Source organism: Channa argus, chromosome 1, assembly GCF_033026475.1.
Source record: "Channa argus isolate prfri chromosome 1, Channa argus male v1.0, whole genome shotgun sequence".
NCBI lineage: Eukaryota > Metazoa > Chordata > Actinopteri > Anabantiformes > Channidae > Channa > Channa argus.
The window spans coordinates 2,034,813-2,051,005 of record NC_090197.1 but is presented as its reverse complement, the minus strand read 5'-3'; the positions used below and the strand labels follow the sequence as shown (position 1 = coordinate 2,051,005).

The 16,193-nt window shown below is 42.1% G+C and overlaps 1 protein-coding gene across 4 annotated transcripts in view; it reads left to right on the top strand.

The window, feature by feature from the left end:
• Nucleotides 1–14,617, top strand: part of LOC137128091 (glutamate receptor ionotropic, kainate 5-like) — a 161,444-nt gene extending 146,827 nt beyond the window's left edge. For 2 of the 4 annotated variants that reach the window (XM_067505916.1, XM_067505824.1), the window contains exons 17-21: nucleotides 700–865; nucleotides 1,826–2,051; nucleotides 7,798–7,926; nucleotides 9,170–9,375; nucleotides 10,477–14,617. In XM_067505916.1, coding sequence (XP_067362017.1) covers nucleotides 700–865; nucleotides 1,826–2,051; nucleotides 7,798–7,926; nucleotides 9,170–9,375; nucleotides 10,477–11,271 — 1,522 coding nt within the window. In that variant the 3' untranslated portion in view covers nucleotides 11,272–14,617. The remainder of the gene's footprint in view (nucleotides 1–699; nucleotides 866–1,825; nucleotides 2,052–7,797; nucleotides 7,927–9,169; nucleotides 9,376–10,476) is intronic. The other 2 variants (XM_067506079.1, XM_067505999.1) reach the window with 1 other exon arrangement.
• The last annotated feature ends 1,576 nt before the right edge of the window (nucleotides 14,618–16,193 follow it).

Genomic DNA, 16,193 nt, shown 5'->3' with positions numbered 1-16,193 from the left:
CAGAATTAAAATCTCTGCCAAACAACAACTTCTGGAGGAGTTTTTTAAAGCCAGGAACAGAGGGATGTTTTATTGTACAGTAGGCAAAGGGAAGTTGACCATTAATCATTGGTGAACCTGACACACAGTTTGCACCCAAAATCCTTGACCCAACATTCACGGAATCTGTGTAATTCTGCATAGTGTGAGATGTTACATCTCAGTCAGTGGTTATCAGACATGATATCAGATGTATTAGTGAACTTTGAAAGGCCGTCTCCAGTCGTTATGCTAAGCTATGCTAACCGCCTCCTGACATGCACAGACATCTTAACATTTCAATCTCAGACAGAAAGTTCTTTAGTGTTTTTATGATACTTGGCACTTTTCCCCCTCACTCCTTCACTTCCTCTCTGTGTTTGTCTCCCTCTTTTTCAAACATCCCCCCCGCTTCATAATTCCCTTGCTCATCACTTCCAACTCATTTCCTCTGCAGTGGAGGCGTCCTTCGCATCTCTGCTGCAGCCTCAGTTCATGTTTAGGTTGATGACTTTTACCTACAGCTCCTGATGTGTCCTGCAGAGCTCTCCATCTGTCTCTCTCCTGCTTTCTGCATACAGCTCATAATGATGAAGGGCGGAGGGGGGGGAGTGAAAGTTTTCAGGGTAAATAAAGGTTAATGCTGTTTTTCTTTTTCTCTCTCCTTCTGCATCGTCTCAGGTGGGCATTCACCCTCATCATCATCTCGTCCTACACGGCCAACCTTGCAGCCTTTCTCACCGTCCAGAGGATGGAGGTTCCCATTGAGTCTGCGGATGATCTGGCCGACCAAACTAACATCCAGTACGGCACCATCCACGGAGGATCCACCATGACCTTCTTCATGGTGAGTAAAAGAAGAGACTCTCGAAATATTTATTAGTTTCTTTCAACCATGTACTGCTTTGTCTTTTTTTATTGTTGTTTTATGATGAAACTTTTTTATAGATTACTTGAAATTATAGTAGGTTTTATTTTTTATTTTTTGAGCATGTTCTCATTGTGGCTTTCCAGCGAGCTTCAGTTCCGTATTGTAGTTTGAAGCACTTGTTAATAATCTACTTACACTATACTTTACAAAATGAAAAGGTTTTGAATATTGAACGAATCATGTGCAGTTTAAATAAAAAAAACAGAATGAAAATGAATAAAAGAGCAAATATAATAAATGTATGTAACAAAATAAAACTATGTTGATTTTTTCATAGAAGAAAACAGTTTATACAGCAAATGCACATGTTTTATACAATGAATGAATGAATGGAAAAATAAGTTACAGAAGAAATGAAGTTTAATTAAACTAACTAAGCAATCAAGCATTGGACATATAAATGATTTGACTAAAGAACATGTGCGAATTTATGTTATATAATAATGTAAATTATAGATTTACCTTTTCGATACTTACGTGTGCAGACTCAACACTTTTGGTACAAACACACGCTGTCATTTATGTTGACTGTGTCCTGCAGTTACCTTCCTGCTGTCACAAACACCCACTACAGAACAAATGTGGATTCATCTGCTGTTGAAAAACGTCCCCAGAAAATCAAAGTTTCCTTCTGTTTGATAAAAAGCTACAGATAAAATTTACAGGAAGTTACAAAATAGAGAAGTCAGAAGGTTATTGAGACGACTAAAAAGTAGACAACAACCTTATACATCTTTTTTTTTTTTTTTTAACTGAGAAAAGTCCTGCTGATGCTGCACTGGCTGTTATGTTTGGGACAGTGCATCTTAAAACCAAATTTGAACAGTGATTTTTTTAAAATCCTGTCTAACTGCCTTATCTCCCTTCACCTTCCAGAACTCGCGGTATCAGACGTACCAGCGAATGTGGAACTACATGAACTCCAAACAGCCCAGTGTGTTCGTGAAGAGCACAGAAGAAGGCATCGCCCGAGTCCTTAACTCCAAATACGCCTTCCTGATGGAGAGCACCATGAACGAGTACTACCGCAGCCTCAACTGCAACCTCACCCAGATCGGAGGACTGCTGGACACCAAAGGATACGGCATCGGCATGCCTCTGGGTGAGTGGACGTCACAAAGGACGGTGATTCAAAACCTTTGTCTTGAGGCAGAAATGTCACATTTTAAAATACCTTAAAAGGGTGTTTCAAATTCCTCCACCACCCTGAAACGTTTGTGAACCTTTTACAGGTTTCTGCATTAAGTGTCACCTAATCAGTAACTAGAGTTCACCTGTGTATCATTTAATCTCACTATGAATCCAGCTGTTCTGTGAAGCCCTCAGAGGTTTGTTAGAGAACATTTGTGAACAAACAGCATCATTAAGTCCAAAGAACAAACCGGACAGCTCAGAGATAACGTTTTAAAACAGGGTTAGGTTTTACTAAAATATTCCAAGCTTTGAACATTTCAGTGAGCACTGTACAATCTATCATCTGAAAATGGAAAGAGAGGCACAACTGCAAACCTACCAAGACATGACCCATGAAGAATGTGTCTCTAGATGTGCAAAGCTGCTCAAAGACTTGCAGCTGTATCTACAGTAAAAGGTGGTTTTACAAAGTATTGTCTCAGGGGGCTGAATACAAATGCACAGCACACTTTGTGGATATTCATTTAGGAAAAAAAAAAGGAAAGTTTTACTTTGGTTGCATCTGTCCCCAGAACATCCAGTCCAACTCTCATAGTCTTTCAGTTCATCCTCTTGGTCTTGAATAACCTGTAGACAGGCAGCAAGGTTCTTATTGGAAAGCAGCAGCTTCCATGAACAACATAATTGTTCAATGTTCTCCTGATGTCCAACTTATGAACATTTACAAACCAGATTCCAAAAAAAGTTGGCACACTGTACAATATGTGAATAAAAAAGGAAAGCAATGATTTACAAATCTCATAAACTGATATAAATTGACATATCAAATGTTTAAACTGAGAAAATGTATCATTTTAAGGGAAAAATAAGTTCATTTTAAATTTCATGGCATCAACAAATCTCAAAGTTGGGACAAGGCCATGTTTAGCACTGTGTAGCATCCCCTCTTCTTTTTATAACAGTCTGCAAACGTCTGGGGACTGAGGAGACAAGTTGCTCAAGTTTAGGAATAGGAATGTTGTCCCATTCTTGTCTAATACAGGCTTCTAATGGCTCAACCGTCCAGATGTTTTCTATGGGTGAAAGATCTGGACTGCAGGCTGGACATTTCAATACCCGCATCCTTCTTCTACGCAGCCATGATGTTGTAATGTATGCGGTATGTGGTCTGGCATTGTCATGTTGGAAAATGCAAGGTCTTCCCTGAAAGAGACGAAGTCTGGATGGGAGCATATGTTGTTCTAGAACTTGGATGTAGCTTTCAGCATTGATGGTGCCTTTCCAGATGTGGAAGCTGCCTATGCCACACACACTCATGCAGCCCAAACCATCAAAGATGCAGGCTTCTGAACTGAGCGCTGATAACAACTTGGGTTGTCCTTGTCCTCTTTAGTCCTGATGACATGGCTCCCAGTTTTCCAAAAAGAACTTCAAATTTTGATTCGTCTGACCACAGAACAGTTTTCCACTTTGCCACAGTCCATTTTAAATGAGCCTTGGCCCAGAGAACACGCCTGTTCTTCTGGATCATGGGTAGATATGGCTTCTTTTTCTTGTTTTCCGGCCTTGACCCTTACGCACAGAGATTGTTCCAGATTCTCAGACTCTTTGGATGATATTATGCACTGTAGATGATGATGACTTCAAACTCTTTGCAATTTTTCTCTGAGAAACTCCTTTCTGATATTGCTCCACTATTTTTGCAGCATTGGGGGAATTGGTGATCCTCTGCCCATCTTGACTTCTGAGAGACACTGCCACTCTGAGAGGCTAATTGACCTAATAAGGTGCAAATTGCTCCTCCAGCTGTTTCTTATATGCACATTTAACTTTTCCGGCCTCTTATTGCTACCTGTCCCAACTTTTTTGGAATGTGTAGCTCTCATGAAATCCAAAATGAGCCAAAATTTGGCAAGACATTTCAAAATGTCTCACTTTCAACATTTGATATGTTGTCTATATTCTATTGTGAATAAAATATAAGTTTACGAGATTTGTAAATTATTGCAATCCTGTTTTATTCACAATTTGTACAGTGTGCCAATTTTTTGGAATCGGGTTTGTAAATTTGTTACTGCATGAAACACCTTCAGTTTCCTGGAAGTTACCATGGCTTCTTTGAGACCTCCATCACTATTCAACCCCCGTTTTTGGTGTGATATTTGTTGGTCGCTCACTACTGGGGAGGGTAACAGTGGTGTTAAATGTTCTCCATCTGTTTATGATCTGCCAGCTGCACCGAACTCTTTAAAGATTCTTCTGTAGCCCTTTTCAACCTGGTGAGAATCAACAACTTCAGTAACCTCAGACATCAGTAATGTCTTTTGCTGGAGCCATGATACACTTCTAAAAAAAAAAACTTCTATTTATCACTGGAAATCAACTGATTTAAAGCTCAAAATCCAATTTTAAAAAATGAAAGTTGGTTTAAAAAGCCCAGTTTCCCAATAAAAAATAGCAATGCTTTAAATGACAACCTGTACACCACCACCTGTCTTTAGACCCTTGAGTGGATTAGAAATAGCTTTGTAGAAGCAGAAGTAAGAGGGAAAAAAAACCTCAGGATCGTTCTTCTGGAACGAACAAATCACTGAAATATACCTTTTGAAATATAAAACATAGTGTCTGTTTTGCCAACTAAGAAATGTCTCTGTTCATCCTGGAAACAGAAAATGTGTCAATACCAACACATTCTCTTGTGAACCCGTCCACTGTGTTGCTGTGCAGTGTAACTGTGTTTAGTCTGCCTTCACATCACATATTGTTTGTAATATATTAGGGCTGCATGTGTTATGTTTTGTCTATCACCTTGTGTCGGTTCTGTGAAAGCCTTCTTTGCACAGCTGCTGGGCCTGGCAAATCAAATCCATCCTTATTCCAATTTGGCATAGGTCTGCCCACGTCTTCCCGGCGTCTGGCCTCACCTCATCGCCTGCCACAGACTTGTTCCTGGTGATGAGTGTTGGTGCATAAATTAGCATAGTTAATTGAGGACGGAGGAGCAGATGAAGGGAGAGGGGAGGAGACGATGAGGAGACTGACAGAAATAAAAATAGATGTGGACTTTTTAGGGAGGTCGGCCTGTCAGTCACTCAGCCTGTTAAGTGATTAAAATAAAAGCAGCAGTCTCACCCGGTTGCCCCTGTGCGGACGTCGTCTCCATGTTAATTCGACTGACTGATGCTGAGTGTTTAGCATGCAGTTGTAAATTGGAAAATTAAAATTAACTGCTGCCTTAAAACTGAAGATTCACTTCGGTGTCTGCGGTACGAGCGCCGATAAAGTGTCCTACTTGAAGGTGATTGTGTTCAGTTTTTATTCAAACTGCTTTGCAGAGGAGTTGAGACGGTTTCACGACACTCAACAAGCCTCCAGCAAAGACTCAGATTTTGCTAGAAAAGGGGCAATTATGTAAAATAAGGGGAGTTAATTTCTTAAATCCCACTTAGCTTCACAGAGTTGTGTTTCCAGAGAAGAGATGCATCAAAACAGAAGACAGGAGGTGACACACCAATCGTTCTGTGTCAGTAAAATATGGAGTATCTAACCAGTAAAAGTGTCATCATTTTATCTTTACCTTGAAAAACACCCACACTCCTCCCGCTGTGTGTCTGTGAAAGTCACTGTCACTTTTTAATGCAGTAGAAGACAAGATGAATGGGAGTTAGAGGAAGTGGGGATGAGGTGAAGATGAACATCAACTCATTTAAAACCGTAGTGGACAGAATATTAATTACAGGCACCAATGTCACATAGTCAAATACATTCTCCAAAATTACCATAAAGCTGAATCAACATCTATGTGTAATGTAACATTTGCTCTGATTTCACCTGGGACAGTTTAAAGTGCTTGTTCTGCACTGAGACTCCCCTAAGTGCTGCTTGGATTATGTCCTCTGGCATCGATTTATGGGAGGCTTTTTAATGCCACAAACAACAGGCTTTATTTAAATGTAGAGCAAACCGATTTTTCCTTAAAGTTAACGAGATGTTATGAAAACCTTCAGTGGTGTTTCGCAGCTCCTCCGCTGGGACTCCAAGGCATTGCCAGGCCAGATGAGATACCTAATCTCTCCAGCAAATCCTGGGTACATTATGAGTTGGACATGCCCATAAGACCAATGGAAGACGCCTTGGAGGCATTTTTACAAGATGCCCGAAACCACTCAACTGGCTTAGTTTGGCATTAAGGTCCGAGCTCATGCTGAACCTGGACACCTGCAAAGGAAACTCACTGTTTCAGTCACGACTCAAACCTCATGTCCACAGGGCAGAGTTGGAATGTAGACGGACTGGAACACATGGAGCTTTACCTTTCAGCTCTTAATGGCGGGACCTGGTCTTCATGCAGAGACACACAGCCAAAACGGGCAAAGGTTTGAGTCCCACAGAGAAACAGGCTCCCCATGTTCATCCATAGTGGCAAATATTGCAATGACCTTCAGGGGTTGACATTAACATTTTTGCTCATCAGCCACTGTGGCTTGTGGTTCTCCAGAGTTAGTAGCCACTCGGCCTTTTAAGCGCTTTGGAGAGATTTCCAACCTTTTAAAAAGGAAACAAACACTGTACACAGCCACACCAGGACAACATCAGCTGTGATAAGGTTGTGTACAGTTGTTATTTACTTATTGACAACTTTCTGGGAGTTGGGGAGTTCGTCCCACAGTCAGTGCAGTGAAGAAAACGCTGATTTCTGACATTCGTTATATTCTCCACGTGTCATCGGTCAGCGGCCAGAAGCTTCACAAACAGACCAATGAGCAAACACAGTTTGCAGGTAGTGCTCATAAGAGTCGTGTTGTCACAGTGTCATGCTGCACCTTCTGTTTGCTTGCTTATTTATAGCGACTGTTAGCATATGCACTCTGTGCGGGACACATATAGAAAGACATTTTCCTTTTCTTTGCCTTGTGTAAAAAACTTCTGGGAGGATTGTTGGGTTTCAAATTTAACACCAAGTCTTCAAATCCAATGTTCCCATTCACTGAGGTCTATATTTAGTTTTCACAGCCTGCAGCCCACAGCACATGAACTCCGACCTCAGGTGCAGCGAGCAGCAAGTGTGTTGGATTTGTATGAAAGATGCATCTGCAGCGTAGTTTATCAGCACAGAGTCCCTGAGGGAAAATATCAATATGAACCCACAGAGCAGTAAAGAGCAGCTCCACACATGTTAACGAAGCGGAGGTGAGCAGGTGCCTGCACATGTTTCCGACTTTATTCCAATAATGTCAGATGTCAAGGTGAGACATGAATGTGCTGGACAGCATGTCTCTTCACATTTCAACAGTTTTTCATGTCTGCAATTAGTGATTTCAGAAAGGTCCTTTGGTGTTGACTCATTACTGTCTCATTCTTGTCATATATTGGGTTTTAATTTGCCTTAACATTTGAAATTAATTAAAATGATCTCCCTTGACCTGCACAGACTTAATAGCAGTAAAGTTATTCTCAGTCCTGAATCCTCTCATTCATGAAACATCATTTCTTCACATTTTAAAATGTTCTTATTTCTTATTGTTGAGGTGGAACCAGGTTAAAAGTGATAAAGCTAAAGTTAGATGATCTCACCTTTCCTTTACTTTCACATGCCCCGATGTGACTATCTGGGCTTCTGATTTCCCTGATGAGCAAACCAACATGTTAAATAATGGTGCTAGTGAATTTCTAAGCAGACTGCAGCTTCCTTCACTTCTCCTCTTCCTCCTCAGGCTCTCCGTACAGAGATGAGATCACTCTGGGGATCTTACAGCTGCAGGAGAGCAACAGACTGGAGATCCTGAAGAGACGCTGGTGGGAGGGAGGACAGTGTCCCAAAGAGGAAGACCATCGAGCCAAAGGTGAATATCTCTACACGTAACATTCGGGCTGTAAACCAATAAACATGTTCTAGAATAAATGACCTCAAACAGATCAGAAGGGCCGTAGGGTACAACTCATACTCAAAACTGCAGAACAGATGGTTCAGTCATTAAAGAGGCACAACAATGAGCTGTCAACACGTCTGAATGTACATTTACCATAAGAGCCTGTGAACAAACTGAGCACTGTCAGCAGGAAGATGGATGCAGCCAGATGTTCTGTAGGAAAACATGGCTGTGTGTGGTAAACAGCAGCTCTGGGGCAAGATGTTTGGAACTGGAGCGAAGGATTTAAAGTAACCCGGGTGGAGCTACAGTTATCGGGTTTCACAGCATCGCAGGTCAACTTTCAGAATTCAGCTCTGACCTGCAAATTGGCTCCACTGGGCTGCAAAGAGGCATCTTGACCACAGAGCAAAGTCTGATAGGACGGATTGGGTATTGTCTTCTAATTTGTTGGCCATTAAAGAGACAGGAAGCAGGACAGACCAGAGAACTTTCTGTGCTAAGCCCCTGAGTTTGCCAACATGCAGATGTCGAGAATTTGCACATCACGTTCAGGGTCTGACTTACATTTGCGAGTATTTGATAATAACCTAAAGTGGCCTGATAACAGTGCTGACGCAGAAGGTCAATCTAAATGACAGGTCGATATCAATGTTTGCACTGAATGTCATGGTAATATGTCAAATTCAATAAGAAGGGAAAATATCTCACTGTGAATCCAATTAGTGACAATACCGACCAACACAGACATATCAGAGCTGTCATCGTTTCAACTTTTGTTTGTGTCTCCTTCTCACTGAGGCCGACTAAAACGTTTCCATTATCGAGCTTTTTATATGTCAGTTTTAACAAGGAGAGACAGTTTCTCTTCATCCACTTCCTCCCTCAGTTTATTAGCATCTGGAATCAATCACAAATGGAAATTGATCTGATGCTCTTTGTCATCTGTAGCTTCCTTTATTTCCTGTGTGTGAAGCCTGACAAAAAGAAGCAATTAAGAAAAGACTCATTAAAACTAATCAAAAGTCCTTTTGTTGGTCATTACACAGTTTTCAGTATGTTTATGAACGTGTAGTGTTTTCTTCTGTGTGTGCGACATGTCCTCACAAATTCAGTAAAATGCTGTGAGGGACGTCCTTCAAATTAAAAGCCTTTGAGCAATGGGGAAATAAAAGTCCTGGCGGTTGTGATGGTTTTTCCTGTGTGTGTGTTTCAGGTCTGGGCATGGAGAACATCGGCGGGATCTTTGTGGTGTTGATCTGCGGCCTCATCATCGCTGTGTTTGTTGCCATCATGGAGTTTGTATGGTCGACGCGCCGCACTGCAGAGACGGACGAGGTAAACCTTCATCCTCCTCCTCTTCCTCTTCCATCCTCTACCTCCTGCCCTGCTCCTGGCCTCAGCCTCAGCTCAAAGCCCTCAGTAGGTCGCCCACCTGCCTGTCCTTGTGTTATGAGAATGTGTTTCATTCAACTTTCCTTCAGAAAATTAGGAATAGCTCCACCTTTTCAAATCGTGTCGCTGTAGCCCGTTATGGGATCATGTGGAGGCTGGAGACGTCACGGCTCAGCGCGACCAATGCCACCTGCACACAAACACCAATTCACACCCAAATGTCAGATTTCTTGTGCAGGATTTATTTAAACCTGCATGAATTGATGAGAGCAGTGCAACAAGGGGTAAACACCAGCTTGGTTTGGTATTTTATGATTAATATTTTTTTGTTACATGTTGGGACCCGAAATTCCTGTGTTAGTGTTATTATCTGAGTGTGTATAAATGTTACGCAGCTTCCCACAAACTAATGGTATCTTTACGTGTGCGTGTGTGTTTGTTGCATGGTGGTCTGAAGTTTTAACACACATGTAGGCAGCTCCGTGTTCCTGTGAGGCCTCGATGCTGAGAAACTCTTTAACATCTGCTGTTGTAGCTTCCAAGGTCGCAAAATGTCCATCAGTAAGACTAACAAAAGACTTCTGTTGCAGCACCAGACACAAACAAAAGTCGTCTTGCATGTTCCACTGATCCACAGACATTAATGCAGATATGAAAAACAAGCTTGAGCTGAAGCTGAAAGACAAAAGACAAACGAATCCAGCCAGGAAGCTGTGGTATCAGTCGTCTTTGACTCTCTTTGTATTCCTGCTTTGCTCCAGCAGTACTTTTTCTTCATTTATCTGTCATTTATTTGACTTTCTGCCCTGACTGAAAGTGCAGATTACAAATGCTGCAAATACACACGAACACATTTAAAGATAACATTGTTTTGTGGGAAGCTGCACAGCATTCACACACATACAAACAGATAAAAACACCTGCCTGTAGTGTTTATCAAATCAGGTTCTTTTAAAACCTGCGACAACACATCTTTAGAGAATAAATACTATTGTGTGAAGAATGGAAGATAAAGAAATACTATTAAGTATATTCAGTAAAGACATAAAGGTGAACTAACTGAATGTCAAAACTGAATCTGTTAAGAGGCCAGATGTTGAACATTCCGTCTCGGTCTCTGTCTCTCAGGTGTCTGTCTGTCAGGAGATGCTGACAGAATTTCGCAACGCCGTCTCCTGTAAGAAGAATTCCCGTTCTCGTCACCGCCGGACTCTGAGCAGTGCTGGGGGTGGAGTCCTGCGTCACCCCTCACGCCTGGCTCTGGCAGCCCCTCGGCCCATCCGTCTGGTCCGTGAAATGCGTCTCAGCAATGGAAAACTGTACAGCGGCTCCGGCCCGCTGACGGGTGGCCTGGCAGGGGCGGGTGGAGGGATGGGGGGGGGTCCTGATTTGGGCCCAGGCCCACAGAGGCTCTTGGAGGACCCACTAGGCAGCAATGCCACCACCAGCACACTTCCTCCCCCTCCTCCAGCATCGGTCCTGGTGGCCCCACCGCGCAGCTTCCTGCAGAGCTGCAGCCATGTGCGGATCTGCCAGGAGTGCCGTCGGATCCAGAGCTCGCGGCCGGCCTCGCTCACACCTCCCCCACCTCCTCCTCCCTCCTCATCTTCCTCCACCTCCTCCTGCTCCCGGGTCCCACCCTCCAAGGAAACACCAGGTCACCACCACCGCCACAACCCCCATCACCACAACCCCCATCATCACCACCACCACCTCCTTCATTACCACCATGGCTCCATGTCGCTGCCCCGCCTCCCGCCCCCGCCTCCCCCAATCCCCACAGACAGAGCCGAAAGTGACGGGGGCGGGGGGGCAGTGAGTCCACACCGGGCTAAAACCAAACCAGCACCACCACCCAGACCAGTGCCCCCCACCAAGACGCCAACACACCCGCAGGCGGACTTACTTGGGGGACACCACTGAATGGAAGGACACAATCACATGGGGTTCACAAACTTTACCTTTTGACCCCAGTGACACAGCTAGATTGGCCCAAACTGGCCTATCAGCAGCAAGGGGTGGAGGGACGAAACCATTTTGACCCGTTTCCAGGGCCTTTCACTAAAACAATCGACCAATGGATGGATGGATCAAACCATTCTGACCTGTTAGGCTGAAACATTACATTAACGTGCTGATGTGGTCCCAGATTACTAACAAACAGGAAGTGGCTGCCAAATGGACGACATGCTGGGGCTTCATTTTTTGTCCCCACATTCAGTTCTCCACCTCTTGCCTCAGCCAGTCATCACACTCTGTGCCAAGCAAAGAGGATACAGAGACACTGAGAGACAGACTGAGCTTATCAGCACTGTTTGAATATTGAACCAGATGTTTGTAAAGAAGGACACACACACACACACACACACACACACACACACACAGTAGCAGAGTAGCTGTACAGTTTGTGGTCCATTATCTGGACGTCTGTGGAGGATGTAGCTCTGATACACTGTTTGTATAGACTCCTGCTGACCGGTGCATCATGTATGTGAAGCTGTGCTGAGGTAGCTCTTTCCTTCACCTGCCATGTCCCATTTAACGCATGAAGCATCATGCACAACATGGCGTCCTCGAATAGACAGTCCCCTCCAAAAGTATAGGAAAGTAATGCTGAGGTATTTGTTGGTGCTGTACACTAGGAATTAAAGATGGACATGAGACAAAGGTTTAGAATTTGTTTGTTTGATTTTGCTTATATCTTGATACAATGTACAGTAGAACATGGCAAGTTTAACAGATGACCCAAGTTTTAAATGAGCAAATCTATTGAAACAGTATTGTATGAGCTATGAATGAAGCAAATATTTGATTTTAGTAAGTGCATCAGGGCTGTGACTCACTGACATCACCAGTTTGTTGGTTCCTTTTCCAGACTTTTACTGCAGGCTGCTTCACTTGTTGTGTTGTTTTGGGGTGGGGGCTTCTCCCTACAGACTCTGCTTTAGATGGTGACAGTATTGTGCAAAAGTTAATACCCCAATATTTTGAATTGGCAGTTTTTTTAAATGCACAATTAGCTATTACAAATGTTTCTTCATCAGATGCTAACGTTGTTTTTTTATTACTTTATTAAGGGGATGAAATTGAAATTGTGATTTTGTTAGGTTTAGTGTTCAGTTTGCATCCTCCTACACTGAAACTGCATTATAGGGCGACGCTACATTAACCCTAAACCTAGTACAATAACAATGCTCATTCAGCGGCACTAATGTTCTGTTGTCATGAGAACAAATGATCAAGGAGTGTTTATAAAACAATTATAGTAAAATCTTGAAAAGTGCAAAAGTTTTCATCTTCCCTTATGAATTCATTAAAAATGAACGTTAACATTTGTAATAGCAAATGGTGTTTCAAATTTTTTGAGTAAAGTTTTGATGCGTTTCTCTGTTAATTTGCAGATGACATGTTTCTTTTTTCACCTCTGGATTCAGTCTGTTCCTATCATCATGAGTTCTATTATCTATAAAGATCAGTGACGCTGTTTCAGAAGCAGCAAAGCAGCTAGAACCACGACACTTCCTCCACCGTGCTTGGATGGATCATGAGCAGATCTTTTCATTAGTCCACACACAGTCTTTCCATCACTTTGGTAAAGGCTCATCATGGTCTCACTACTCCATAAAACTTCATTCCAGAGCTTTTTTTGATCATCTTTTTTCATAAATTCCAGTCTGACTTTCTGATTCTTTCTGCTGATGAGCTGTTTTAGCCTCTGTATTTTCTGCTAATGAAGTTCTCTTCAAATAGTAGCTTGTGATACCTTTAAATTTGCTGATGGCACCGACTGTTGTTTTTTTTCCTTCACAGCTTCTTCACAATGTTCCAGTTGTCAGCTGCTTTTGTTTTCCTTCGCTGGCCTGTTCTGTGGATGTTGCTCAGTTCACCAGTGGTTCTTTCTCTTAAACACAAATGTGTTCAATGAAGAGTAAAAGCAAATGAATCGGCCTTGCTGTTCCAATACTTTAGGAGAGGACTGTAAACTTTAACTAATGGACGGAGAGAAGAGAAATGGAAGCATTTCGTCACCCAGTTCATTCTTTCACATAAAGGTGGTGGAGCTATTGACTTTCTTTGATGTGTCAAGTCAATGATTGTAACAAACAACCTCTATAAGACTTCACTGCCTGCAGTAGTAAAGGTTCCGTTAGCAGTCAATGGCTGAGGGTCGCAAACCTTTATTCAAAGTCAAGTACATAGCATTTCAATTTGCTTTGGTTTGAGATGGAACAATTTCTACACTGCCAAATTATAATAAATTGCTGAATTAGTTTGGGATTTGTGGTGAGCGTGTCGGTTTTGTCCACCCGGCTCCAAAATCCATGAAATTTCACACATTTCCTAAAAGGAACAGAAATACCTCAGTACAGGTTTGTAAAATTTCAGGAGGATTGAAGCGTTTTTATTTTGGCCTGTTGTCATCAAAGTGCAATCAGTTGAGCTGAGATTCTACACACACACACACACACACACACACACACACACAGATAAACTTGGAGGGCAAACCAGGAATAAAACAACTACATTTGTGATTGTAATTTCCTTCCTGTCACATCTGGGTGTTGCTAGTTTTCTTCATCCTTTTATTTCTTTTCTTCTTCTTCAAGGTAACCTTCAGTCCTTAACTTCTAAAAAACTGATGTCAAATTGATTCAGTCACCACTGTGGGATGTTGGAGATCGAAGGTCAGATCCAAACATTCATCGACAAAACATGCAATTGCTTTACAGTGGCCTGGTTGTAAGGTACAAACGAAGTGTACATTTTCATCCTGATGCTCTTTGAAACACAGTTTGGTTATTGAGCAGTGAATGCGTGAGTTTCTGTTTGATTGTGTTGAGCTTTTCGTTTTGTGAAACTGTTCCAGCAGCAGCAGAGATGAACAACTAGTTTATGAAAAATGACAAAAACACACAGAACATTGATGTAAAATGTGAACATAAATGAGTGTTCGGTGTGTGTGTGTGTGTGTGTGTGTGTGTGTGTGTGTGTGTGAGGATAACGAGGAGATCCTGTTGTGCGTTCCATCCTATTGTCAGCTGTTTATTTTCCGTTGTTTCATGTCCTCCCTCAGACTAGTTCCAGCAGTTCTCTGCTGATCAGTAGGACTGAGATGAGAGATCTGGTGATTTCTGCTGATTCTATTGTTCTCATTATTATTGATATCGACGTGTGGGGTGACTGTAGGAGGAATCCAGCCCTCTGATGTTCAATATATAGACACACGTTTGGAATAAAAAGAAAAACATGATTATTGTACCAAACAGCACTGCTGGTGTGGACATTTTTAATCATTCAAACCTTTTTCATCGTTGTTCCTTCTGATGAGTGCGGTGGTCTGATCTGTAAGAAAGTGTCACGAATCTCCATTTGACTTGACAATTTACCCTCTATGCACAAAATACATCCTCTACGCAGATATGCACACGGCATCAGGTGCATCCAGCTAATCAGAAGCTGGCAGATACTATCTCAGATGAAGCTGGAGAGCGGGAAGACAAAGTGAACTGGTATCTCCCAGCTTCTGATTGGCTGAACACACCTGATCCAGGTGATCAGCAGTAGGTAGAGCACATACATTTGGACAACAAGCAGAAGCACTGGTCTAACCGTCACCGTCACAGATCCTTACACCTGCCTCTTTATCCTCAGGCCAACATGTTGCTCTGTTTGCTCGCTGCCTCGTATTTCCCAGCCCCTGACAGATGCCTGTGTAACCAGATAATCAATGCTCATCTCTTCACATGTCAGTGGCAGAGTTTAGGAGCAAGTGGTGAAGTCACACATCAAATAACAGAAGGACACCGCACACACTTTTATACTTCAGCTAAGAAATCTTTGGGGTTTTTTTTCCATGTTGTGTTTGCATTTGTTTTTCTTTAACTTCAAACCTTTATTCACACCTCGACTCATGTGACGCTAATAATGATACAGGTTATGTTGAGCTGGACCTACACGCTTCAGGTGTCAAACTCCAGCCCCGGTCAGTCAGAAATGGAAGAAGCCTCTCGAATGAAATGTCATCAGGAGGGGCAGCGTCCACCAAGCTGCACTTTCACTATAACTATGAAGTAAGGTTTGGGAAGTCAAGGTGTAATAGCAGAGTAGAAGCAGCAGAGGGCAGTGCAGGTCAGAGGGAGAGCTGAGGTAACATGAACAGGGAGGTTTCTTCTCTTACAGCATGAGGCGTAGTGACTGGAAATTAGTGTGTGTGTATACATATATATATATATATATATATATATATATATATATGTACTGTATATACACACACACAACATACTTTTTCTGTTTATTGCTCTAACACGTCCCTGAGAATCCAGTTTACTTCAGTTATAGACATTAAATTACCTTTAAACTGTGCATGAGGGAAATTTGTAAAAAAAATTAAAATTAATAATAACTTTAATATTTGAACTGTTCATTTTACATCATTAAAATATCCTTTGAAAATATCATTTCTCCCAATTTGGAAAGAAAACATGTGACTGCCATGTTAAAAAAAAGGACAGGTTGTAAAATAAAAAGATATTTTACAGTAAAGACGTAACAGATGGATCCAATACTATAAATGGGAGAATGATGAATAATTTAGTGAGGAAAAAAATCCCATGAGTCATTTTTATTTCTGTGAAATTATTTCTGTGGCAATATGAGGAACAGCGAGTCGGTGGGAAGAGTCTGACGGCAGCTTGACATGAACTCATCTGCACATAAAGTGACCAGGAACAAAATGTGTCAAGTGTTGCTGTAAGAAACTGTTCTGAGGAGATAAATGTGTCAGACAGACGCACGTCCTTTAATCTCCACTGTGATAAATCAATGGAGCCACAGAGCTGAAGGCT